At 41.1% G+C, this 26,486-nt stretch overlaps 1 protein-coding gene and 2 long non-coding RNA genes across 5 annotated transcripts in view; 1 reads left to right on the top strand and 2 right to left on the bottom strand.

Moving 5' to 3' along the window:
• LOC121905965 overlaps nucleotides 1–650 on the bottom strand; it is a 5,043-nt gene extending 4,393 nt beyond the window's left edge. Inside the window, exon 1 of the long non-coding RNA XR_006098504.1 lies at nucleotides 566–650. This is a non-coding gene — a long non-coding RNA (uncharacterized LOC121905965). The remainder of the gene's footprint in view (nucleotides 1–565) is intronic.
• Nucleotides 1–3,042, top strand: part of LOC121905962 (transmembrane protein 74) — a 4,802-nt gene extending 1,760 nt beyond the window's left edge. Inside the window, exon 2 of the mRNA XM_042424577.1 lies at nucleotides 149–3,042. Within this exon, the coding sequence (XP_042280511.1) occupies nucleotides 215–1,060 (846 nt within the window). The 5' untranslated portion in view covers nucleotides 149–214 and the 3' untranslated portion in view covers nucleotides 1,061–3,042. The remainder of the gene's footprint in view (nucleotides 1–148) is intronic.
• On the bottom strand, nucleotides 940–26,486 carry LOC121905963. Of its 3 annotated transcripts, XR_006098503.1 has the most exons (4): nucleotides 23,483–26,486; nucleotides 22,992–23,343; nucleotides 13,641–13,792; nucleotides 940–1,027 (listed from the first exon to the last, which is right to left on the bottom strand). It is a non-coding gene; the product is annotated as an uncharacterized LOC121905963 (long non-coding RNA). The 3 variants fall into 3 exon arrangements; XR_006098501.1 differs by having other exon boundaries at nucleotides 22,992–26,486; XR_006098502.1 differs by lacking the exon at nucleotides 940–1,027 and adding an exon at nucleotides 8,732–10,046 and having other exon boundaries at nucleotides 22,992–26,486.

Below are 26,486 nucleotides of genomic sequence, written 5' to 3'. Positions count from 1 at the left end.
CTGTAGGGGTGTGTGTATTTTGCGCACTGTTCCAAATTACGCACACATTTTTGCGCATTAGTGGATAGAAGGTTTCAAGATTTTAAATGAGGGTAATCTAATTAAGATGCACCATTTAACTTAGAACTGGTACGTGTCTTCTTATTAGGGATGCTGTGGAGTGAAAACGTCGTGGGTGGAAGGCTTAGCGCGAACCAGCAGGTGGTGAAAACGAATGGCTTCTCCGGAGCTGCTTTCTGCAGATGAGGGAGGCAAACAGCCCGATCCTCCCAACGTCCTTGACCGTGTTTCCAGCGCGCTGCATGTCCGCAAGCTGGTCGGATCAACAGGAGGAGCGCTCCCTGGGGAGGGCTGCTGTAACCTGGCCCGGGGCTGCCATGGCCGGTGTCATTCATCACCAAGGACGGCGCCACGCAAGGGAGGCGCGGAGGTTAAACTCGGTCACCTCGGCGAGGAGAAAGTCCGAGTTTGCTGCGACGAGGAATTAGAGACATCCTTCACCTACATTGATGAGAATGTTAACCTGCGACTGGCCAGCCCGGAAAATAGTTGTAAAAGTACTCACAGACCCGTGCGCAACGGCGAGGCTTGCTCCGAGACGTTGCCAGAATTCTCCTTCATGTCCGAGGATGATCTCTCCTTCGGGGAAGGCTCCGGGACTTCTATAGACTACGGGTTTATCAGTGCAGTCACGTTTTTGGTGACCGGGATCTCCTTGGTGATCATCTCCTACGCCGTGCCACGGGATGTGGTGGTGGACCGCGACAGCGTGTCGGCGAGGGAGATGGAAAGGCTGGAGATGGAGAGCGCCCGGATAGGCGCCCACTTGGATCGGTGCGTCATAGCTGGACTTTGCCTGCTCACACTGGGCGGCGTGGTGCTCTCCACGCTGCTGATGATTTCCATGTGGAAGGGGGAGATGTACAGGAGAAAGATCATCGCTTACTCGAAGCGCTCTGCCAAACTGTATGGCTCGATCAGCCTGAAAACGAGATCCAGTCCCAGTCACTCATCTGCGCACTTGTCCCTGCAGGAGGAAATGGAGGAAACTGTGACTTAAAATGCTGCTCTGCATAGAAAACTCTTTCTGTTTTTAACTGAGGAATTAATGCCATTCACACACATTCTCTAACCTAGAAATGTATTCATATATTCAAAGTGCAACTCTTCAACATTTTTGCTTATACTGTAGACATAGATCAAATTCTGTATTGTATATCCACATTGCAAAAACAACAGACAAGAAAAGCACTCAAATGCAAAGTGAGCAATAGCCAGAAAAACACTATGTGGTAGCTATCGAATTGTTCCCAAATGACACAGAATGGCACCAAACTATAAAAGTGAGCAGGGAGAATGTTAAGAGCTTTGAGTCACAAACACTGAATCACATTTTTTGTACCCAGGATGCAATCTCCAAGAGCTTCCATTTATTATTAAGGCTATTCATATTTAATGTGAATGTTTCCAACAGCAAAATCATGCACAGACACATTTCAGGAAGTAGGGAAGTGTGTGTCCCCAGGGCAGGAGAGTGGGCGGTAAGGAGGGGTGTAAAGCTGTCCCTGTCCACTCTGATGTGGGAGACTCAGCTCAGTGGCCCACACGGTAATATCCAGTGACAGTCCCTCTCTGGTGCAGTGCTGAGGTAAGCCAGTGAGCCCAGCTTTGTGCATCTGAGCCAAAGCTCCACGTCGGTTTGATTGTAGTGAACAATTTGACTGCATTTGACAGCGCAGGCATACACCGTGCACTCTCCTCTGCTCCTCTTCTCTACTTTCCTTCACCTCTTCTTTACTATCAGCTCTCTCTCCTTCCTGCAGAACTTCCGTGCTATCTTCAACCTATGAACACTGTAAAGTTACACTTAAGTGCTTACATAATGAGCGTGTGGGAAGGGTCCTGGACGATCACAGCCAAGTGCCGGTGACATTTCAGTGTTGATGAACCTTTTCCTTACCGGACTACTTTTCTTTTTCTGTCTCTGTCTACGTGAGGATGGACTTAAGAACACATAATCACACATGAAAGAGTTGCCCTACTTCCAAAACCTTAAGCCGTCACAACTTCAAAGAACTAATTACCTTCCCAAAAGTGAGGTATCATTCTTTTTAAAAGGTTATATTTGATGTTATCGCAGTGATTTGCTGACTAAAAAAATGCAGGTGACACAAAGAGCTTAAGAAAAGACGTTTTTCATGTGCAGACTTGCAAAAAGATATATATATGTTAATGCACTACTGACCAGACAGGTCCTGGACCAAGTTGAGGAAGAATTTAGTTTGTCTATGCGAAAGCAGCCTTCTCTTTCTCCCTGACGGTTATTAACGCTGTCGGAGGAGGACTGCATTTATGCAGGCCTGCAGAAAAAGAATACAGAATGCCACGCAATTCTCTCCGAACAAAAAGAAGGAGTCATTTTTCATGTAGGCTACCCTGTAAGGCTCATAAATCATGCATGAACACTGAAATTCTGCCATATTTGCATATATTCATATACAAAGTGAAACACTGCATTCCACAATACAAGTGCTAATGATTCTTATACTGTGTCATTCTGTTACCTCAGTTCCTGTCCTTTCATTTTGTGGGCTGTGTGGCCCTTTTTCGAGGCTTACATTCAAGACGACATGAGTCAGCCTCTATTAATGAGATGCGTAGGCTGATTACACTATGATAAACAGCTTGAGGCTAGACCGATGCTGTGCTTTCATTCAGTTGCTTTTCTGTATACTGTCACAGCATATATCGTAAGCGCCAGTCAGTGCACTGACTGTTCAAGTGAAAGGAGAAAGGCGTGTGAAGAAAAGAATGAGGTATTCAGCCAGCATTATTGTTCAAAAATCATTTGGGTATATTAGGCATGTTTATTGCAGCAATGAACTAATGCAAGTTTGTTTTACTACAGCGTTTCATTTCCTCTGTCAGAGCTGACAAGTGTGTGTGCATCTCTGAAAAACAACCATCACATTTGAAATGGCAATAAAATGCCAAATGAAGAGATTTCCAGGAAAGGTAATAAAAATGAATGATCCAAATGAGGCAATGTTGTCCTGTTCTCTTCACAGAAGCTGTAAATCCACAACCAGTATTACAGATGTTACAGCAATATTTTTAATTCAGCGGGCTTTCCTGCCGTTATTGGCTTTGGAAATGAAGTGCGACGTCCAAGTGCTGGACACTCATTTCTTCCCGCTTCCTCTCTCTCTCCCTCTCTCCAATATTTTCACTTGGAATAAAACTTGTCAAACACTTAAAGGGCGGCCAACAACAATGCTACCAGTGCCAAAATGCATGTATGATAATATTGAGCAATTAATTCAAACTCCAGCAATATAATGGCTTCATTACACATGAGGTACGTCACTGCTTTCCTTTCAGTGTCAGAGTCATATTCAGAGGTGGCATCATCTGTGAGAATGTCACTCTTTTAGCACACAGAGGATCGTAAATGCCTGGGGAAAGCCATTAACATTTCAGACTTCAAACAGACTCATCTGCAGCATGTAATGCACCACACTGTAGGTTTTCAGACATGTACTATTTCTCCCCTTCTTTCTCCTCTACCTTCTTTATCCTCCCCCTCCCTTCTTGCTGTCCTCCTCCATGGCTGGCACAGTGCCTCAGAGCCAACATCAGGCTTCCCCTCATATAGCCAACTAAACATGTTTGGGGGATTTAATCAGGGATTTTCTTGAAGCGACAGCATTTTACACACCAAGCTCAAGTGTATTTCCAGAGGTTTCATGCATAAGCTCTTTATCCTTGAGCAGTGCACAGCGAAATCACCCTTATTGATATTTGGTTGGCTCCTCTGTAAGTCGATCCCTTCAGGTAAGGCCGAGGAGCAGCTGAGCTGCTGCCATCAGCTAATTTCCTGAAGGTGTTATTATACTCCTCCATCTTGTCAATGCTAATACCCTGTGTGTGTGCAGGGGTATATATATATATATATATATATATATATATATATATATATGTATATATATATATATATATATATATATATACATACATACATACACATATACACACACTCAGTGTCCACTTGTGTTCCTAATATTTTCCCCCCCTCATGTATGTTAATGTCAATATAATGCACACCACCACCCACTACGACCTCAATAATAAACAGAAGTAGAATTATCACCTCTCTGATAATGTCAACAAAAACTGAAAATGTATAAGCTTCATAAATGTAGAATTTATGGCAGAGCTGTTGCATACTTAATGAAATGGCCGGCGAGTGTTTGTGTATATTGAGTTTGCAAAGGACTTGTGTGTCACCTCACCTTTAAAAGCTGCTGACCTATGAAAACCGTTTCAATAGGTTTTCTCTGTGGAGATATTTAGTGTCCACAGATGATCTAAATAGGATTTTCCACCCCGAGAAAAAATGAAGTCCCCGGAAAATGCAGAGAGGCAGAGTGAGAAGAATCTACGTAACACTGAGATACTGTATATAGAGTGGGACTTAAAGGAATACTTTGACATTTTAGGGGGAAAAAAGCTGAGCAGATTGATATCACTCTTAATATGAACAGCAGCCTGTTAACTTAGCTTAGCATAAAGACTAGAAACAGCTAGCCTGGCTCTGACCAAAGGTAACAAAACCTGCCTACCAGCACCTCTACAGTTGCTGTTTTATGGGGGGGCTATGTGTGGGAGTATTTTTTGGCCAGGCGCAGTGACTTCCTGTAGTCTCAGCTGGTTGCCTGGCAATCTCATGGTGACAACAAGACTCAAGGAGGTCACTGCACCCAGCCAAGAAATAGTTCCACACATAACCCCCCCTGTTGAGATATAATGTGTTAAAGGTACCCTGTGGAGTTTCTGCCCTCTATAGCACTGTAGAACAGTTTTTTCTGAGTGGGTCCCTGTTTTGTTTGTCTAGTGCACACACAAGGACGCACATGTGTGCATGATGCAATAAACAGTCCTGCCAATGTTTTTACACTATTCCACAGGTGGCTGTAATGCACCAAGACACACAGAGAAAGACAGGGAAGAAGACTGCAAGCTAGTTAACATGGATTTAAACAATGCAGGATTTAAATACTAAATTGTTTTCATAAATGTTTTATGAGGAGGCTCCATTCCACATGTTTGCTAGACTTCCAGGATACACACAATACGTTTTGGTGAGTAACTCAATGTAAACAGAATTTTTGTTTGTTTTCAACAAAACTCCACAGGGCACCTTTAATTTAGTGAAGATTAGAGGTGCTGGTAGGCAGATTTTGTTACATCTGGACAGAGCCAAGCTAGCTGTCTACCTGTTTCCAGCCTTTATGCTAATCTAAGCTAACCAGCTGCTGGCTTCACTTGTACCATACAGGCGTGAGAGATAGCAGTCTTCTCATCTAACTCTTGAAGTTAGAGAGCAACATATTTCCCAAAATGTGAAACTATTCCTTTAATATGTCCTCAGTGTACATGCATCTATGTGGCGTGTGCACTCAGGCTATAAGCTGAAAGTAGAACAAACAAGAAGAAACCTTTCTTTTGTTGTCCTTATTAGATATATTAATATGTGTGGTGAGCTTGCCCTCCATCTATCAGTGGATTGTGAGGCCAGAAGAAAGTTTCCACTTCAATTGATTGCTTTGGAGGGAAAGACTAAAGCCATACTCCTCTGGGATATGACTTCATTCTTGGTTGCTCCCTCCGCTGTTTTACTCAGACAGGATATTTTTAGTCAATGTGCATATTGGTTCTTTGGAAAGCTCATTGTATTGTAAATGTAGTCTACAAAGCTCATTTCTCAGGATGCACTTAGCCAGGCTGTTTTACATTCAGTTTGCAAGAACATCCTTGTTGAGCCCCGTCCAGGCCTTTTCCCAGCATTTCATTTTTACATGACATTAAAGCTCCTGAAAAATAAGTTTATGATGCCTGTGTGTGTTTTTTTTCAATTTGGTTTATTATTAGATGCCCCCTCCTCATCACTCCTTCCAGTCTCTTGTGTCATACTATTTTGAAATCCTCAATGGTTCAGCAGTTTCTTATGCTGTGTAGTGAGATTGAACAAAACCCTATTCTTACAAGAAAGAACCACAACTACTTCTCCGTGTCAAATCGATTTACATCTCTGGTCAGCCGTGTTCTGCATGGCTGACACTGAAACAGTCCTCAGAAGCGCTTTGTCACTCACTCACTGGTCAACCTCACTGATGCCTCTTAGCTGCCTCATCCCACAGCCGGCAATCGGGCCTGCCATAACCAGACACGAGAACGTCTGCGGAGCCATTTCCTGTGTTGTACTTGGCACCTTCAGATCACTCTCTCAGACGGATAAACTATCAGCGCTCTGGCTGCTATGGTAGATGAGAGAGGAAATGAGGTGATCGGTTGGATCAATCTTACAGTAAAACCACTCAACCGCTGCAGAGAGGCAATACAGGTTACATCTCTCTCAGCCTCTCTGATCATCCACTACAGTGAATTTTTAATGGGCTGTTTGCGAAGGCAGAGGCCATGGCCTTGCCATTGATGTGGTTACACAGTGGCTGCTTATACAATAACATTACCATCATACTTTCAATGACGTGACTGCCTCTTCAGCTTAGCAGACACGGGTAATGTAGACATATTGGACAAACAAATCACGAGCTCGGTTCACCTCTTGATCACCTCGCTGTTCAGCCCCTTCTATCACACAATCACACAGTCTTGCCGGGCTCCATTGATTTAATTTGTATCAAATTGCTAATGCAGTTATTCGTCATGCATGGCCTCCCTTGTATGCTTGTTTCCCCCATTATGCCTATGCATTTACCTCTAATTACAGTAAATAATGATTGCTTGCTAGTTTGCTGCAGTAAATAAGTGGGCTAGAGTGTGGCCTTTAGAAAGCCATCAGTGAGCCAAGAAAACAGCTTGTTTATCTCCTCCTACAACATCTGAACAACAGAGCTACAAAGCGAAGAGGCATCTGGAGCAATCTGGCACATTCATACATTATAAGTACATTATGTGCATCTGTATGTTTTACTTTTCTACAGACATTTCTTCACAGGGAACTGCCTCATTGGCTGAGTTAAAACTCAATGGCATAAACCTAGTAAACAAGATTAAGAGCCTACCACCATGTATATTTACCTGTTCACCATCTTAGTTTAGCATTTTTACATACAAATTTTTCTGAGGACAAATTAAAATTTTGACCTGATGATGGAGCTAGATGACAAGGTAGAGGATCACCAAAGTAATGCAATTCATTCTGTGGGGATCATTCAGTTCTGTAACAATTTTCTTCACATTTTCTTTAAAACCACAAATGTGGTTTGTTGGTGGTCACAGATTTCATTAGAATATGTTGTTTGGGAACCATGAATGTCTGTACTAAATCTTGTACCAATCCATGCAGTAGATGTTTCAATATTTCACTGAATTATTGGAAACTTTGACCTGCTGGCAGCACACGCCGTCAGGATCCATCCTCTTGGCATCATAAACTAATGTTAACCTCATGGTGTTGCCAGAGGAAGAGTCAGGGGATCAACAAAGTTATTAGGATTCATTCTTTATGCACCATTAACATCTGTGCAAAATTTCATGGAAATCCATCCAGTGGTGGACTGACAGACTGATGTTGCCATCCTTAGAGCCATGCTGCTAACAGGGCTGAAAACAGCAAGAACCTGACCTTCAAAGTTCAAATTAGCCATATTGGCCTAGCTGGTGCTGACCTTTACAAGATCATGAATACCATGATAATGAAGGAATCAGAAAATGCCACTGCAATCATAATTTAATTTATGTTTCAATCAGAGTTCCTTGCCATATTCTAGCTTGTGCTTTGACAAAAAACTGCAGCTTGTTGGCTCCACCCACAGAGGTCTAATCCAACCAATGAGATCATTTTTGCCTGCAAGAATTTTTTGTAGAACTGCATGTTCAATCTACGTGTGTTAACGTACATGTTTGCGGTTTCCAGCACATCCAGTGTGCTTTAGCTCTCAGCTCAAGGAGGTGAAATCAGCTCTGGACAATCAGTTCTGTTTAGACAAGAAGCCGGTAGCAGATAGAGGATAGGCTCTGGACGGAGTCGGATGTGGTGTTGGGTCTGAGGCCGAGACCAAAAGCAGGCGCTGCAGAGCTGATTGTCTGCACTGCATTTCTTTTGCCTCCAGTGTTGTGTTACCAGCTAGCATCTGACTGATGAGAGATGATACTGGCTGGTGGAGAGAGCCAGCAGGATGTGGAAAGGGAGGATGCTGACAGGGTGAACACACATGGGAACATACACACTGTCATTGGGGGTCATTGTAACAGCATAAGGATGAGCTCGAGATGAAATAAGCATAAAGCACAAAAGCAGAATTCCAGTAGAAGATGTATTCACATCCTTTATTTAAGTAAAGGAGCAATACTATAATGTAACGGTGGTCTGTTATAAGTTAGAGTAATACATCTTGAGTGTTATATTATTATATTACTGGATCAGTAATACTCAAGCATAAATGCAGAAGTACCTCAAACTTGTGGTATAAAAAAGTATAGTACTTAAATAAATGTACTTTCACCACTAAAAAATACAATACAAACAATGAATATAAAATAAAAAGAAATGGGGCTGTATAATACAAATGGCAATTCAATAATAATAATAATAATAATCAATAATAATAAAAAAAAATGCAGCTCAAAGATCATGAAGAAAAGAGGAGATCATTTAACTAAAAGTTACAATATTAAAATACATTTAAAAAGAGAAAGGGATTAAAATACTAAACAGTTAAAGAAAACAAAAACATAAAATAAATAAATAAATAAAAAAACAGTAATCACATAACTGCAATTATAATTACCATAACATTGCATTACCAACATCACCTTAATAACTGTAATCTTCTAACCGAGCAGCAGTGTGCTTAATCATAAAATAGCAGGTAAATAGTAATAACAGAGGAAAGCAAAATAAAAAGGTTCATTTTAAACAGCTGCTCACTTGACTGATGTTGCTGTCCTCAGATTCACATTGAGTTTGGTTCAAGGTGAACAGCAGACAATCTGGGGATTTAAGGACTCTACCAAAGAAATGTGTTTGCATCATATCACCTAAGTAATCAGGGGCAGATCCATGGACACATTCTTAGACAAGAGCAAGAATCGTACTTATCCTAAAACTAACTGGAAGCCAGTGCAGAGACTTTGAAAAAGGAGTCCTACGAGGTATTTTCTTTGTATCAGCTATAATTCTGACAGATGTGCTCTGTGTGAGATTGTTTTATAGACTTATTGGGGAGATCTACAGTAAAAAAATTGCCGAACCTCTAAGAATCAGAATTTGTGAGTGAAAGACAATAGATTATTATGGTATATCATGTGTGGGTATACTTTTGTTGTGTTGGTATACTTATTGTTGAAAGGCACATAAACTGAAGACTTAGTCCACTTGAATTTTCTTTTATTCAAAGCACAAGAAAGTTGAAACAGCTATAATAAATTCCACTAGTAAAAACAATGGAGAAATAATGGCTTAAGGATCCTAACAATGTAATTAAATTACCAATAATCCTCACTGTGCCTGATACAGATTATAATGAGAGAGAGCAGGGGCCAGCCACAGCAGACATTCATCTTTATAAATGATCGCTTTCATTCATTTATACCAATATGATCCACACCATATTATTTCATTTTAATGGCTGAGGACAACCTGAAGATGGCAGCATTAGACCTCACAATGCCACCTCCAGCCGGAACCCAAAGCATCGCACTTATTGCCCTGTCAGCATCCAGAGTCTGATGCTCTGAGAATAGGCTGTGTGAAATCCCTGGATTACAGCGCTGAGCTCTGTAAATCACTGTGGTTCTCTAAAAATGCACATGGGTTGAAAAAAAGATGACGTGAAAGTTTCATGCAAGCCACTCTATCCTCTCTCGTCAATGTATTTGCTCCCCTGCAATCTATTGGCTTGCCCAGGAGTACATTTATAAATGCAGGAACACAACTTCCTCTGGAGGTTTCCTCTTAGAAACCTTGCTTCCCCAGTGTGGTATTGTGCAACATCTGGCTCCGGCTGTGCATTGATCTTGGCCTAGGTCAGGATGAGAGGGCGAATGTTTGAGTGGGGGGGTTGTAGTATGAGTTAAGTGCACAGGTCTTTTTTAAGGACTTCTTGTTTGTCCCAATGAACATTTACCGTCAAGTGGTGCTCTAACGTTCGAGTAGAGCGAGTGTCAGTCCCAAAGGAGATCAACCAGCCAGAAACTGAATAATTTATCCAGGCCTATGCCTCCTCAGAGCACCAGGAGTCTGGGATGAAGAGAGGTTATAAAGTACTCCTTTACCTCCAAAGAATTTTCACTTTCTCCTTGACTTTCTCTTCCTCTAACCTCTGACTTCTTCACACTCTTCTTGCTGTTACTTTCCAATCATTCGGACCCTTTTCCTCCTGCACTTCTTCAGTTTTATCCACCTCTTTCTCTCCTCTATCATCCTTGCATCTCATTTTTCAATTTCACAGTTTTTTCTACCATTCTGCCTTGGCACCAAAAGTGTTATGCAATTGATACACAGATGATGATGCCCTGGATCTAATGTCTTAACGCAATAATACCTCCACCCTGCTAACCTCCCTACCCCCGCCTCTTCGATGCTCTGCCGTGAAGGGGGCTCTTTGCGGGAAACTCTAGCATACAATCGTATCTGCTCACATCTCAAGTTTCCCAGTGGCACAGTGCACCGATATGAGGCAGCGCATTCTCATCATCCTAACCTTCAAATTTGCTTTTCTTCTCCTCTTCTTCCTCCTCCACCATCACCACCACCAGCCTCTCCCCCCTCTATCTGGAACTCTCTTCTCCTCACCCTTCCTCTCATATTTCCCTTTCCTATATTCACCCACCCTATGCTCCACCTTGCAATGATGCAGAAGAAAATTGGGTGGGAAAAGTGACAAGGATGGATTGATATCATCCATGTGCAGGTATTTACTTGATCTAAAAGACATCCATGTAGCCAATAAATCTGTCAAACAGGGCTATAATTGTAGGGGTGTCTCTGTACTGCTAATGGAGTTTCTCTTTGATAAAGCTTTCCTCCTCTGCTAATTGACACTGCATCCTCTCTTTCCCTTTGACACTGCAAAACATGTGGGTTTGCTCAGGAGCAGTCTTTCAAGCTGAGTAACTCAACATCCAAAGTTATCATTGTTAAAACTGTTTTACATAAAAGTACAGAGGGTGATGGTAAGAAACAATGCAATTCTGTCTTTAGTTTATGAATAGTAGGATACTGTATGATGTGAGTAATTGAGGCAAAATGTGATTTTGTTGATGAGCATGATGACTTCAAAGTTACTTGAAACATGAAATAATTATACATTACTTACAAATAAGTGATTGCTAATTACATTACTATTTACTCAACAGTAGAAGCTATTAGTTACCTTACTTTCCACTACTCTGTCCTGCCCCATCAACAGTGCCTTCCAACATCTCCAAATCCCTGCACATAATCAAAGCCTATGGTTTTGGAGGTTTCTACTGACCATCAACAGCTGGTGATTCCTGACTGTAAAAGTCACTAACTTACCAGATAGGAAGACAAAACATGCAAATAAGACAACTCTGGAGCTGCTGTCTCAAGCCAATGTGCCAAGCTAGAGGCTGGCGTATGCATTACATAAACTAGTTTGCACAAAGTTTTGTCCAGCCACTTCTTAAGGCACACGTGTTTAAAGTTGTTCCAAATAGGCATTCATGGTGTTGCACTTTATACACACAAATAGAGACAGAAGTAGCTTTGTGAAGAAGGAAAAATGGCCAATAACTGCATGACTGTGAATGTTGGTTTGTGGACCATGGGTTTCGGAAAGTTAACAGAAATTGTCGCACACATGGTCTCCAATGCAGATGTCAGAAAGATGGAGGCAAGCACTTTGCTTTAATTGTACTGATGCCTTAGCATGTCCTGGACCATTCACTGAACACCCAAAGACAAAATTGATATCAGCCTTCTCTATGCCCCAAAAGTAACAGAAAACAAAGTTGTTTACAGATGTTGTTCGACCAACTGACAAGAACTTTGTTTGAAGTATACTAATGCCTTTATTCAGTAATATATTGATCACCTTGAATCAAAGTGAACGTCAATCCCAAATTCAGCAAAATACATCTTCTGTCAGTCCTTCTCCAGACAAAAAAGTTTTTCTTTTATCATTGTCCTGTAGGTGATGTAATTAAGTCTTTACAGTCAACAATGCAATGATGCCAGTATGGATTAAAAGTCTAAATTCAGTGGCTCAACATTCTGCCGATACATTATGTCATCCCTTGTGTGCTGTTATTCATTTCTAGCAGCATAATTGAAACAGCCACAGATGATGTCATCTAAACACAGGACTTCCATTCAGAAGTTGTTTTGTTGCTCCCGTACATGACTGGGCGGACCAGCCCCATCACCATAACTCTAATAAATGGACTGAATATGGCGAGCTGAGAGCGAACTTGGCCTCTGCTGAGGAGATTGGCAGGTGTTTGATATTCACTGAAGGCTACACCCCCTTCATCTCTGTCCCCAAGTCCCCCCCCCCCTCGTCCCCAAAAGGCACGTCTGAGTCTAAATTATAGACTATGAGACTTGGAACCTGTTAGGAACAACGGATGAGTCATCTTGGACAGACAGTCACGGAGGTGACTACCTCTAACCCATCCGCTCATGAGATTAATGACCTATCAGCCTGTTTATTGACACAAACAAAATGACTCCTCTTTAGTGATGCCAAGGGTCTCTCTCTCACTCTCTTTTCATCCCTCTGTAATGTCTTGCTCTGTCACTCTGTCCCCCTCTCTCTGTTGTGGTGGCCAAGGTTAGAGAGGCGCAACGAGAAAGGGCGGGGAGTCGGAAAAGAGGGAGAGGGGGGTCTAAACAAATCTCTGTCCTGCCAGGACGTCCTCCTGCCAAGGTTTGTCTAGGGCTGGAAGGGATGAAGGAAGGCGGGGCTCGTGGGTGGGGAGGCTGGTGCAGAGGTGGGGGTGATGGGGAATGACGTGATCCCCTTTATCCCGGCCAATAAAACAGAGTGGCCGGTGAGATCCGGATCCGTACGTGCCGTCAAATTCAATAAGGTAGTGCTTTAATGTTTTCTTTTAATCAACCAAATTGCATTACACACTGCCTCCTCTGCGAGGCTCCAGCATAGAGGAAGGGGGGACAGGAGAGTCGGAGCTGCGGGGTTGCTGTTTGGGGGAGACGGAAGCACCAAGAGGGGCATTCCCAATATCTTGAGAAATGTTCAAGAGAACGTTATGTCACATGTATGTTGGAGAATTTCTACTGTACTCGACTCAAATTTACTCCTCTGGTTCCCCTTCAATGAGAGGAGGCAGGGGCCAGTGTGATTTCAGGGTCAGACTAGGGACAGACAAGGTGTACAGACAGACTACGTCATTCTAGTAATGAATGCCAGCTCAACTTTGAGAGCATCGGCCGCTTTAAAGGCAGAGCACTCTCCCTCCTGGATGAGGGTGTCTCTTATCATGAGCAATGCCCTCAGCAGTCTTTCTTTTCCTCCCCCTTCTCTTCTTCCTTCCCTTCCTTCATCAACTTCCTCCCCATCATTCTCTCCCCCTCACCCTCACTGACCTCACTCCTCCTCCCTCCTCTCCCCCTGCCCAATATGACTCACCCTTTACTGAAGGTACATCAGGAATGGTCTTCTAAACACTTCATCATCAAAACCCCCTTTTCTTCTCCAAGGCTGGAGGAAAGAGCACAGCACCCGGCCGGATGGAGAGGGATTGTATATCTGCGTCATGTACCGTACACTGTAAAAAATGGCTGTGAAAGCCACGGTAATTTACTGTGTTTCCGCACAGTTAATTACTGTGAATATCATTTACAAAATAGTACCATGTATTTGGCCTAAAAACACAAAAACAACATGATACTGTAGAAATCACAGTTATTGACACACTACTGTAGAAAATCACAGTAATATTCATACTACAGCAGAAACCATTATGTTACTGTTGTTAAGGTACTCACTTTCCCTTTTCTTTTCTTTTTTTTTTTTTTAAAGAAAATCACTATTTTGATGATTATTTTGTAATACCTTCAAATAAAACCCTCCCATTCATGGTGCCAATTAAAGACTTTAAACATTAATTTGAAATCATTTATTTTTTCATATGAATTCAAATACTTCAAGATGGCCTTATTTTTTCATGCTTCTGCAGGCTGTTTGTTTTTAAATTTGTCTCAGTGTTTATCAGGTCAAGACAGGCCTCTGTGAAGTCATGAGCTGATTGGTTGAGCCAACGAAATGCATCATTTGATCTCTGTCAAAATGCCAAAATACTTCACTGCAGCCGGTTTGGGACTTGACAGCTTTTGGATTGCTATGTTATCTTTTGCTTTGTTTCTTTTTTTACCTTAAAGGATTTTTAAAGTTGTCAGGCGGTATCATAGATGGATAATGTGGACTTTCTGACATCCTGCATCTTGCTAACTTTACCAGCTAACATTTGACTGTAGAGTACTCTGAAAGTGGATGCAACAAACTCGGAATATGCATATATGAATATATGGAAGACCACAACTCCCCAAGAACTTCAAAGACATCTGTTCAACAGATATTTTTTGCAGTGTGGACAGTGCACTTCTTGCAGTGTGGAGAGGAGTAAACAGTCCTGAGCAGCAGCAGCAGCAGCAGTTACCGACATCAGCAGCTGATCAGTAAGTGTCTTCAACATTAAAACATTTGGTTGTGACTGACACCAGATATTACACCAAGCTAGTATTTGTAGTTAAATTATTAACATCAATCTCTGGCTGCTCAGAAGTATGTTGTGCTATCATTACTACCTTAGCTAGTTAACATATATCCATAGCTAACCTGACTGTGCATTGTGTTAAACTGGAACAGCTTAATGTTACAATGTTGTAACTTGTCAACAGGCCTTATTGTTACAGATGAACGCTTTGTATCTTCTGTGTTCAAAGGGCATGTGAGAGCTCTGTAACGTTTGTTTAGCCTGTGTCACCCCCTAGCAAACTCAACACTGTTACACCAGTTCACTGTGAAAACATCACCCTTTTTTCAATTTTTATAACTTAATAATTAATTTCTCTAACGTTAGGCCTGATAGAGATGGCAAAATGAGGCAAAGAAGAATATAGTCTACTGCAAAACTGTATGAAATTACTGTGTTCCAAGATGTTTGTATGTGATATGTTATGCTTTGGGGGGCATTTTGCTGGCATGGTTCGGGTGATCACCTTTATCCTATGATGAAACATTTCTGAATGGTGTTCGTCCCTCCAGAGGAGTCCAGAGACTTGTAGAATCAATGCCAAGGCTATGGAACACCATTCTTCCAAATGATATTCCCTCATTTGTCGATTTGATGACGGTGGTGGAGAGCGCTGTCTAACACGTCAGTCCAAAATCTCCCATGCGTTTGCAATTAGGTTGAGATCTGGTGACTGTGAACGTCATAGCATATGATTCATAGGATCATTTTCATACTCATCAAACCATTCAGTGACTGCTCATGCCCTATGAATTGGGGCTTGTTATCCTGGAAGAGACCACTCCCATCAGGATAGAAATGATTCATCATAGGATAAAGGTGATGACTCAGAACAACTTTATAATGACTTGCAGTGACTCTTCCCTGTAAGGGGACAAGTGGACCAAAACCATGCCAGCAAAATGCTCCCCCACAGCATAACAAAGCCACCAGATCCCCTCACTGTATGGTTTAAGCATTCATACCTATACCATTTTTTTCTTTAATTTGTCACCCATCCATATATATCACCCACCCACACACACATACATATATATATCTGACATATCATTTTGTAATGAAAGGACAGTTAATTAAAAAGTAATCACTCAGTAAAAATGATGTTCTCCAAAGTTGTGCATGGCTGTTAATCCTCATCTTATTTCTACTTCTCACAGGTAACGACCACTCCTGCTGATGAGTCCAGTCTCTCCCCATCATCCCAGGTCTCACTGTGTAAGGTTAGATTTTTATTTATTTATGAATAGTTCTTTGAAAATCCACAGACAAAGCTAATTTAGTCAGCTTTTGTGGCAGTTGTGCTTGTTATGTTATGTGCCTGTTTTCAGACATTTTATATTTATATTTTATATTCAATTTGGCTTAAACACAAGCACTGCAGCAGTCATCTGCTTAGATGATGCTGTCTCTGTTGTGCAAGTTTATAACTTTTCACAGAGAAAACAATACTTCAAATTTATAATCTTGAAGATTTTCATTTAAAAATAAATGTCTGTTAAGTCACTATCTATGGCCGAATGAGGTAACACAATGGTGACTGAGCTTATGGCCCACTGATGAAAGCTCTTGCATTTGCAGTATTATGATTATTATGAACCAGGTGTTGGTGGCAACTTTTGGATCTCTGGGAGTCGAGTGAGTTCCAAAAACACACCTGCAATTACTGCTTAACACTATATGGTGACGCCAAAGAGAACAAAAGGGAGATCTTCGACATTGCCACTTTAAAGTAATAGAATTGTTGTCAATTCAGTGTTTGATTATTAACTCGCCAGAGAACCTGAACCTGAGATTCTGTGTGTGACCAAATGGATGCTCCTCTTCACATTTTACTATATGTTCACTGTTAAATATCAGGAGGAAACAACGACATCGCTGGAGTCTGTACAAAAGGTATTGCTCATCAGTATTTTTGCTTCACATCCCATGTCCTTTACATTCTTTTTACTTGCATTTTCCCTATGATTACTAACATTACTATTAAGATGTCTTTAAAAGTTTGTTAGCATAGGTAATTAAAATCTTGTTAGGTGTAACCTATTTTTCAAAAGATTACTCCTATGTTTGACAGTCTTAAAAACATTTCTTGATCATAGCTTAGCTATGAAACTAACAATAATAGTAAAAAAATATATTTTTCTGTCATCTACAGTAGCTGTCATTCAATTTGCTGAAGAATATGCAGCAGCAGTGGAGGATCAAAATTGAATTCAGGAGTGCAAACGTGTCACCTATTGGCGAAATTTGCCGTTTTTACGTCATCCACATGAATTGCGTAGATCTGCAAAAAAAATATTTTGGGGAGGATGGCACTAAATCTCATCCAAGTCATCTGCGAGTAGGCATAACACATTTTCTGTCGCGTTCACCCTTTGGCAGTACGTTATTTCCTAGGATGACAAAGGCATGACCTGCCCTACTCTGCCTCTGATTGGCTTACTGTGATATTCTCAACCTAACTCTAACCAGTCTCACTGCTCATCCATAAACCTAACCAACCCAACCAACGAAGGCAATGAATACTAGACAATCAGAGGCAGAGTAGGGTGGGTCATGACTTCGCCATCCTAGGAATAAAAATTTATCCACCCTGTGTCATTACATTGATGCACAAGCTAACATCTTGCTGTCTGCTCTGTTGGCTAAACTCAGCTACTGCTGGATAGACTGTCTCATGTCGCAAACTTGAAATAACTTTTGGCTGCTTCAGGCAGCTAGCAACACTTCCAGGCAGTGTGGAGCACATTCACAATAAACAAGCTGTTTTCAAAGTAATTATGGGAGTGGTAAAGTTAGCTTGTTAAGGGAAGGGCCCTGGATACCACGCATTGGTCATTGTCCCTGAGCCCCCTGGCCGATCCCAGCAGGTAAGTCCAGGGCTGAATTTCTTTCCCAGTACACCCTGTTTTCAGGGGTGTTCTCACCTGTTATCATCTTTTTGACCCATCACCAGTTTGCACCCCTGGAAATCAATCGGCTCCTAACATGCAAGGATCCAAATCTTTCTGGCCCAGCAGACTTGTGTTGCAAAGACAGAGGTGGGCTTTTCTTTACAGACAAGTACGCATGCACAAACACCATTCTGAAGACTCTATGGACACCTGCCCACCTGGTTACATGACATCTCCCACAATTGAATATCCTTGTTTAGATTGACCGAGAGTGTTTTGTTTCAAGAAAATTACATTGTCTAGTATATTGTCAAGTTCAGTTATTTGATTTTTTTTTTTCTTGTAGTGGGCTTAAGAAATTATGTCAGTATTTTTTTGTGAGGATTTGTTTAACTGTGGCTACATATTTAAACAAGCTTTTTACATATTGGATTTTTAATGTTGTCTTTGTAACATTTACTAATGTTTGTAATATATAGATCTGAAAACTTTATTGACCTTGTGAGTTACAGAATGACTTTTAGAGGACAGAGAGCTGCACATGGTCCCTGCTACTTTTATGGCTAGAGGAGACAAGGTAGAATGTTTTCAGAAATTATAACAAGAAGAAGAAAACATTCTTATTTACTGTGTTGAGTTGATGCCCATGCACTCCAAACATTTCCTGCTGTTGCTACTTCATATTATGAGCTTCTCATTGGTATACCTCTGTGTGGCTTTTATTATGAAGCATGTACAGGAAATGCAAAACTGAGTGCACTATGGTCAGCAAATATTAGTCTAGACAGCAAAAATTTTTGTGCTGTTTGGTCAGCAGATCAGATTTATATATTGCAAAGGAGGATGGGTAAAAGAGGAGGCAGCCACAGTGAGCTGGTACGCGAAGAGCTGCAGGCAACAGGCTCTTTTACTAGTTTGTGTGAACCAGCGCACGTCTAATTTGTAATTGAGATAAACAACTTATATTGTTCTGCTGTCCTGTCCAAGGGAAAACCATTTGCACTGTGCATCACAGATATAATTGCAGCAGTTCACTATTCAGCGTGGGTATTCCTGCCATATGGAAGAAGGCCATGAGATTACTGTGAACATGGTGCACAATCCCTGCACACAATTGAAATAGGTTAATGTTTTTTCCTGTTCAACAGTTAACAATATATAATTGTCATTTAAAGAGTTGGTTTTGTACCCATAGAAGTGTGGTTTGAAAGTTTACAGTATTACATGAATAACCATAATCTAATTTACTGCAAAATGTCTGGTGCTTTAATCCAATACACAGTAACATAAAATTACTGTATTTTATTTTACAATTACATACAGCTACTGTAACTGTAGATACAGTATCATTAAAGTACTGTTTCATTTTACAGTTATAATATTGCTACTAACTGTAAATATAAACTTTTTTTTACAGTAAGTTACATGTCAATTGCTACTAGTTAGTTACTGTAAAAATCACAGTAGGTTTCTTATAGTGCCCCAGCCACCAGATCAGCTTGCTGCCCTAGTCCACTAGAGTTTCTGGGATTTTAATTCTGATTGGGGTTTTACAGTTAGATGTTTCATTCCACCTTGGATCAGGCACTGCTGTTGTGGCCTGAAGGATTATAGCCTGCTGCCGCTGCCGGCCGTTCATCCGTGGACAGATGAAACTTCACAGAGAGCAGTAATCCACCGAAGAAGGGTGGCTTTGCTGCTCAGCTGCCTCGGCCACAACTTTAAAGCCAGCTGACATTTAACATAATGATCAGTCAGAGTGGCCGAGCATTTACACACGGGAAAGGTTTCCCGGACACAATTAGACCACAGTCCTCGCATGGGCTAAAAATGTATCACAATACACAATACCATAGTGTAGTCCTGCCATCCATCTAATGGTAAACTGTGAGTGGAGTGACTGGAAGAAAAGCCTCAGTCTCAGCTGTGATATTACAGTGGTTTATCCACAAAGCTTGAAAAGATGACCACAGTTACAATCTACTGTACAGTGTATAGTCTAGGATACAGGCTGCATTTTGGTTTTAGCAATCCATCCTGGTATGAGTCATTTACGGTATGCTATTAGAGGGGTTACCCAAGTTTTCCAGTGCTAAAACAGCACTATTGCAAGAATGGAATTCCTCACTCCATCCTATCAACATTAACAAAACAGTTTGGAACTTTAAGTCTTTCATTTTATACTCGACTTCTGTCACTCAAACTACTCATGCTATACAGCATGAGTAGTTTCAGTATCCACTTATATTCTCAATATGCCCCAAACATGTCTTTTTGGTAAAACATTGGTGAATTATCTGCCTCCTAAAAATCCTGTCATGCCTGCTTGCCTGGTCAATGAGGAAGATCCCACTGAGAAACTGCCTGATATCAGACAGAATTTTCAACTCGTTACAATCCATTTTCATCTTCGGTCTGACATTGCCTCCACTCTAACCAATTTCCATGGGGGAGAGGGATTCTATTTGATTACCATTAAATGCTCTGGCTGGTGGTGACGTGGTGGGTGACGTACTGTGAACTGGGTGGTGCTTGGTTTTGACTCATCTGTTTTTAACATGGCAGCCGGGTCACAAATGTTCTCGTATTACAGCCAAACAGTACACTAAAATATGTTTCTGAAAACATTTGAAGCGAGAAACGGGCAATGCAGTGACAGAAACTTGAATTGTATTTGATCAGCACTGCCTAGTTTTACTCTTCCTTGGTTCTGGCTCACAGCTTGGCAACGCTTGACAACAGCTTGACAACGACATTAGTCCCACCCATGGCACTGATTGTCTAATTGTTAGTCCTCCCGGGGCGCTCATTGGATCAATCACTTTTTCAAACAATAAACCACTGTTTCATGTCATGATGCCAGACAAATCAGTCGACTCAGTGGAGCGGGTGGATCCAAAGGTCTTGACAAAGGCAAACTGAGCAGGACTCCTGGCCAACAAACAAGCACCAATCAGAGGAATTTGAGGAAGTATTTAATTTAACAATATTGACCTGATGTAGTGAGAATTAAGCCATGTTCATATCATATGGGATCAAAGATAGAGGTGGGAAAGATTCTCATGTTTATGATTTGTGAACATTCATGTCGCTGGATGATTCAAGACTATGATTGGAGAGTAGGTCATGTGAGGGTTGAAAATACTGTGCATTGACAAGATATGTCTATATTCCTTAAAGTTGGGTCTTAATTACTTTGAAAAATGGATTCTGGCTGACATCAGGCATCCTTGTTTGTTTGGTTTTCAAACACTGTATTTTTAAGTCAGATGTATTTGAATCCAAGTTTCCTTCATTTCCATAATTACGACATGGATGTTGAAATGAAGGCTGTTATGAGTCAGAAACTAGTATTTATGGAGTGCCCTGGTAGCCGAGTGGTTACTACGCATCCCACATGACAGTGACGTCCCTGGTTCGGCTAGGGACCGTTGTTGCATGTCATGCCCCTCTTTCTACCCTTGTTTCCTGTCTGCTTGTCTACTATCAGCTATTCATTAAAGGCAAGAAATGCCCAAAATATATCTTAAAAAAAAAGAAATTAGTATTTATTATATAAAAAAAAACCTTTTTATGTCTGCATATGACCAGTGAGTATAAAGTATAAGTACATCTGAATTCAATGTAAACCCATATTTGTATATATATTTCATCTACCATGAGCCTTAACAACATCCCTTCTCCCTCCTATTGTGTTTGGGTCAAATTTGACCCGTTTTCAAGTTTAGATGTGTGAAACATTCTTTTCATTTTTTCTGATCAAAACAAGGCTTCATTCCATCTTCTACAATGGCCTACTGAATACAATAAAACACATTTTGATAATTTATTTACATTTTTAAATGCATATAAAAAAGTTACATCTGTTGTGTTATGGGTCAAATTGGACCCAGTAGTAATTATGGGTTGTTTATGCAGAGAAAAACATAGTAAATGTTGCCAAACCATCATGAATAACAAAAGTTACAAAAAACAAAAATAATAGTAATGAAATCCTATAAAAATAGTATAATAATATTATGTAATAATATTAAAATTATGTTTCATGCCAAGAAAGCATATTGACTTGAATTTAATTGTGGAGTGGCACGCAGCTAATATGACCGAACGCACACCCTTCTACTGTCTCTTTTACTCACACCCCACAGACACACACACATCTCCTGTCCCCCAGCTCAATAGCAGTATATAGGCTGTGGCTTTCTTGTGTTTTATTTCTCACATTTCACCACATACCTGGCACAACACACAGACACACACACATTGTATATACTTAAATTAATTTCCTGGAGACTTCCCCTAACCCTGACCATAACCTTAAACTAACCCTAACTTTAACCACTGACCTAAAAATCAGCTTTGGTCCTCAATTGGACAAGCCATCCCCAATTAACTCGTCTTTAGTCTGAAATTTGTCCCCCAACGTAGCCTATGACAGACAGACAGACACACACACACACACACACACACACAAACATACACAGACTGACACACATTTCCTGTCCCCCCAGCTGTATAGCATATAGACTGGAGCTTTCTCACTCTTTATTTCTCACATCTTACGGCACACCTGGCACACCATGCACGCACGCACACACACACACACACACACACACACACACACACACTCACACACACACACATGCACACACACTAACACACTTGTGTAATTGACCGAAATAAAAAGTTGTTTTTGTAAATCAAATTGACTTTTCTCCTTTTTTCATAGGGAAGTATATATGGCAATTTTGACCCATAACACAAGAGATGTAACAATAATTACTCATTTTAACGTATAAGAAAATATAAACAAGTTATTTTGGGAACTATTTTGTTTATCAGATCATCCCATGGTCTTATTTGCCTGTTCTGTTCATCATAAGCAATAAAATAGATAAATTGTTCCTATTTTAAACTAAAAACGATTTGTACATTGTAAGTTAAATGTGGTCTAAGGTACATAAAATATCAACGTAAGTATATATATATATATATATATATATATATATATATACACACATTATGGTTATGGATGAATAATAAGTCACTTGGCAGATAAAACAGATGATAATTTGTTTTTTTTGAGTGCTCATTAGTGAATTCAAACATGGGTCAAATTTGACCCGTGAACACTTAACGGTGTAAACCCTTTTTGAACACATTAGGAGGGTTCAGACAATTAGATGACGACTTTCACCATGATTGCATGCAATTGCAGAGACCAGTAGATCTACATGTCAGGATGCAACTCCACACCGAAAAGAGCACAAGAATGCAAACTAAAACAACAACATAAACAACAACAACATGCTGCATGGTTCATGTTGAACTCACCCCCGAGGTTTCTGATGGGTGGATGACTTCAGCTGCAAAGTCACTTTGACTCAGTGAATCAGGAATCAGGTAACGGGATCAGGCTTCATTAGGTGACTTCAGCCGAGCTGGCAGACAGCCAGGTGAGCTGGACGCACAAATGGACATTGATTTTTCAATAAGGGCCCTGAAGCTGTCAGCCAACCAGGCTATGGTGATATCTTCTCTCATGGGGCTGGCGTTCTCTTGATGATGGCCTGACTGGCACCTGACCACAGGCCACCACCAACTGCGTCCACTCCAGCTCCGCATATGCCTTGCCCCATGCCTCCATACTGGCGTTAATGGGTATTATCCTCAAGTGCAGCTAAAGCTATGAAGATAAAAATGGTCATGAGCAAAGATGTGGGACATGTTGGTTTGTTGCTGAAAAGGTGTCTGCATGATGTTATCTGAAACATGTTAAGGCAGGAAAGAGAAAAAGCTAATATTCATATGTACTTTGTCTTTACCTTTATTTTGGTGTTGTGATTGGCTTGTAATACACTAAGTTTACAAAATGGTCCAAGGTCTAAGTGAGGTTATTGAGGTTACGATCATGTTTTCCTGTCAGGTCATCCATATTTATCCAGTCTTGTTCTCTGTTGGCCCTCTTTGACCCAAGCCTGAAGGGGCTCAAAACCCATAATGGTTTCCATCCATCAGGCCTCCCTCTGGCCTGCCCTATCAGTACTTCTAAGACTACTGGCATCACAAGGTTGCCCTCACCCTGAACCCCACAGCCAGCAGGGCATCCTGCAGTGAAGGAGGCAGAGAACTCGACCGACTGAATGACTCTCCAAAATGCGAATGAAAGACGCAACACAGCATTGATGCAAGGAGGACAGCAGGAATGAAAGGGAGACTGGGAAGAAAATGAGAGTCACAGTCTGCAATAAAGATAGAGAGTTATTATGAAATAGCTGTAACTCTTCTGTTGGAAAACTGCCTTTAAATTGAGAGATTATACACAATGACATGACATGGTTTCTTTACCCAGAAAGACTTGAGTCATCAAACTATCAAAATATCAAACAAAAGCTTCTCTTTGTGCAAAGCATGACTCCGGGGAACAAAGTCAGTGTTGGTCAGACTCAATGGTAGTTCCATTCCAACGCTGGTATCCTCGGATTCACCCTGCTTAAGTGTCTTTGAGCTACACATTAAATTCTGAAGAAAATACTGAACTGCTTGAACTTTACGAAAAAAGAGGTTATTCAGAAATGTTTGCAACTCACCAATATATGGTCACGATAACGTCTCTGTTAAATGCATTATAATACACGGCCAAAAAAGGTGCTCCACATACGACCCTCAGTCCAGCTTGCTGGGACCCATTTTCTTCAAATTAACTTTAACAAAGATTAAGGGGTTCTAATTAAATATCCATAAGTTTATACACTGTAATGTTAAACCAGAAGATTATAAATCCTTCTTCCTGACAGGCACGTCCAGGTGAGCAGCACTTCATTTAGGAAATGAGCGTCCCTGTATCAACAATCGTCTGCTAATAAAACCTCCATTTGAATTGGATATTGGGGCTGTAAAAGAATCACCTGCAGGCTTTTGGAGCTACTCTACCCAACCCGCATCAATCAAGTCATAGTTTAGTGCTCGCACTGGCTTGATTTTAATTTTTCTTTGAGCTTTATTGGAATTTGATTTGCCAAGATAAAGTTAAAGCCATTAATCTTGTTCTCCCCACGCATCCCTTCCAATAAACTCACTGAAATGGGCGGTAATGTCTCTTTGCTCCGAACCTCTCAGAAGTGAATGAGTGTGTAGGTATTTGATGACACAATTTTGTGCTTTATTCAAATATTTTCTGTCAAAGTTGAACACTGAATGAAACTGCTGCAGAGGTTTGAAATGCAGACAGAAACCACAGCGGTAATCACTTTCACAGCTCTCAGCGAAAGTCCAAAGCAGTGGGGCTGAAGCAGCTTTCTGCACTTATTCCATAGAAATTACTACAGTAATAGCTACCGTAAAAATAATTCTTCCAGGATCATTTGCTGTAAAAGGAAGAATCAATAATATCCCAAATATTCAGAATTATTCAAAAGTCCTTTCAACTTATGTCAAACCCAAAACGTGATATCTGAATAAATTCTACTTCCGAGAGTAATTAGGCTGTGGTGTGTTGACTTCATGTCTATGGGAACTTGCTCTGCTCAGTCATATTTACTTAATTGTTTCCTTCGCATCTTGGAAGTGTACACCCCTTCCGCATCTGTCAACTTCAGTTACCCATGGTTTTCCTCTGCATCTACATAACCGCCACCATCCACGTCACTGTGACAAACACACACCCACACTTTCATAATTGCTCTCGATTCTCCGCCGTTGTCTCAATGTGGCCCAGGCGAGAGTGTGTGCCACACAAGTCGCAAGTGGAAGTGCAGCAAATTCGAGTCCGCTGGATCACACCGCCACTTTTCGCCTCGCCTCTGTCTTATTACCCGCACATTTCTCAAACAAATTTTCCCAAACTGTCTAGATTCTTGCAGCAATTAAAGCATTTCTCTCATTCCCTTTCTTCTCTGTCCTTTTGGCAAGAGGCACGACCATGTTGGTCAGGTCGTCTCAGTGTTCCTGGGCCAAAGCTGACACAACCAATTGGAGGAGGCAACCATGATCTGACAAATAAAAGGAACAGAGGATTACAGCAAGGAGGACGTCTGGGGTTCGAGGAGCAGTGAGAATCACACAGGGCGTGCCATTGTTTCTCAACCACCGATCGTTTTTGGCAGCTGTGGGGCCTTTTCTTTCCTAAACCCAAAGAGCCGTCCTGCTCTGGCAAAACCCTCATAAAAGAGACATGGAGAGGCTGCAGTGAAAATAAGAAGCAGTTATGTGGCTTGAGGGCTGTTGGCGTATTGCACTGAACTGGAATATAAACCCTCTTCTGGGGTGAAAGGGTGATGGTGAGGGGAGGAGAGTTCTGACGTGTGCTGGGGATACTCTGCGAAAATGATGAGTCACTCAAGCTTACTGCAAATGTACTTGATAAAGAGAATGCGTAACATTATATGAAGATGATAGGTTGGTTGCAGTTTTGGCCTGTTTTATTTCGAAAAGCGCAGTAATATTGGGATCTTTGGGAGTCCGCAGCGGCACTTGTTTCCATTGGCCTCGTATTCATAAAACTGGCCAGACAGGATTCAGAAAATGATACTAAATGACAGCACATTTTCCACAGCGCTTCCACTTTGTTTCTTTGTGTCTCTCTGTGTGTTGTGCTAAAGTGGTCCTCAGGAATATTGCTCTTTCCTAATTTTTTTTTTCATAAAATTTTGTTGTTTCCTCACTCCACTTTCCAGTGATTATTTGTCAGTAGCTCCTCTCAGATATGCATCTTGGTACGTAAATTTGATGGCAATTCAACATGTCTCGTGTCTGAATAAGTGCCTATGGCACTTTTACGTAAAAGTCATAACTGTCTATAGCTGTCTTGCAAGGTCTGACTTAGTAATG

The sequence above is a fragment of the Thunnus maccoyii genome, chromosome 10, assembly GCF_910596095.1.
Source record: "Thunnus maccoyii chromosome 10, fThuMac1.1, whole genome shotgun sequence".
Lineage (NCBI taxonomy): Eukaryota > Metazoa > Chordata > Actinopteri > Scombriformes > Scombridae > Thunnus > Thunnus maccoyii.
Note: the sequence above shows the minus strand (reverse complement) of the source record. Positions and strands in the feature narration are given on the sequence as shown.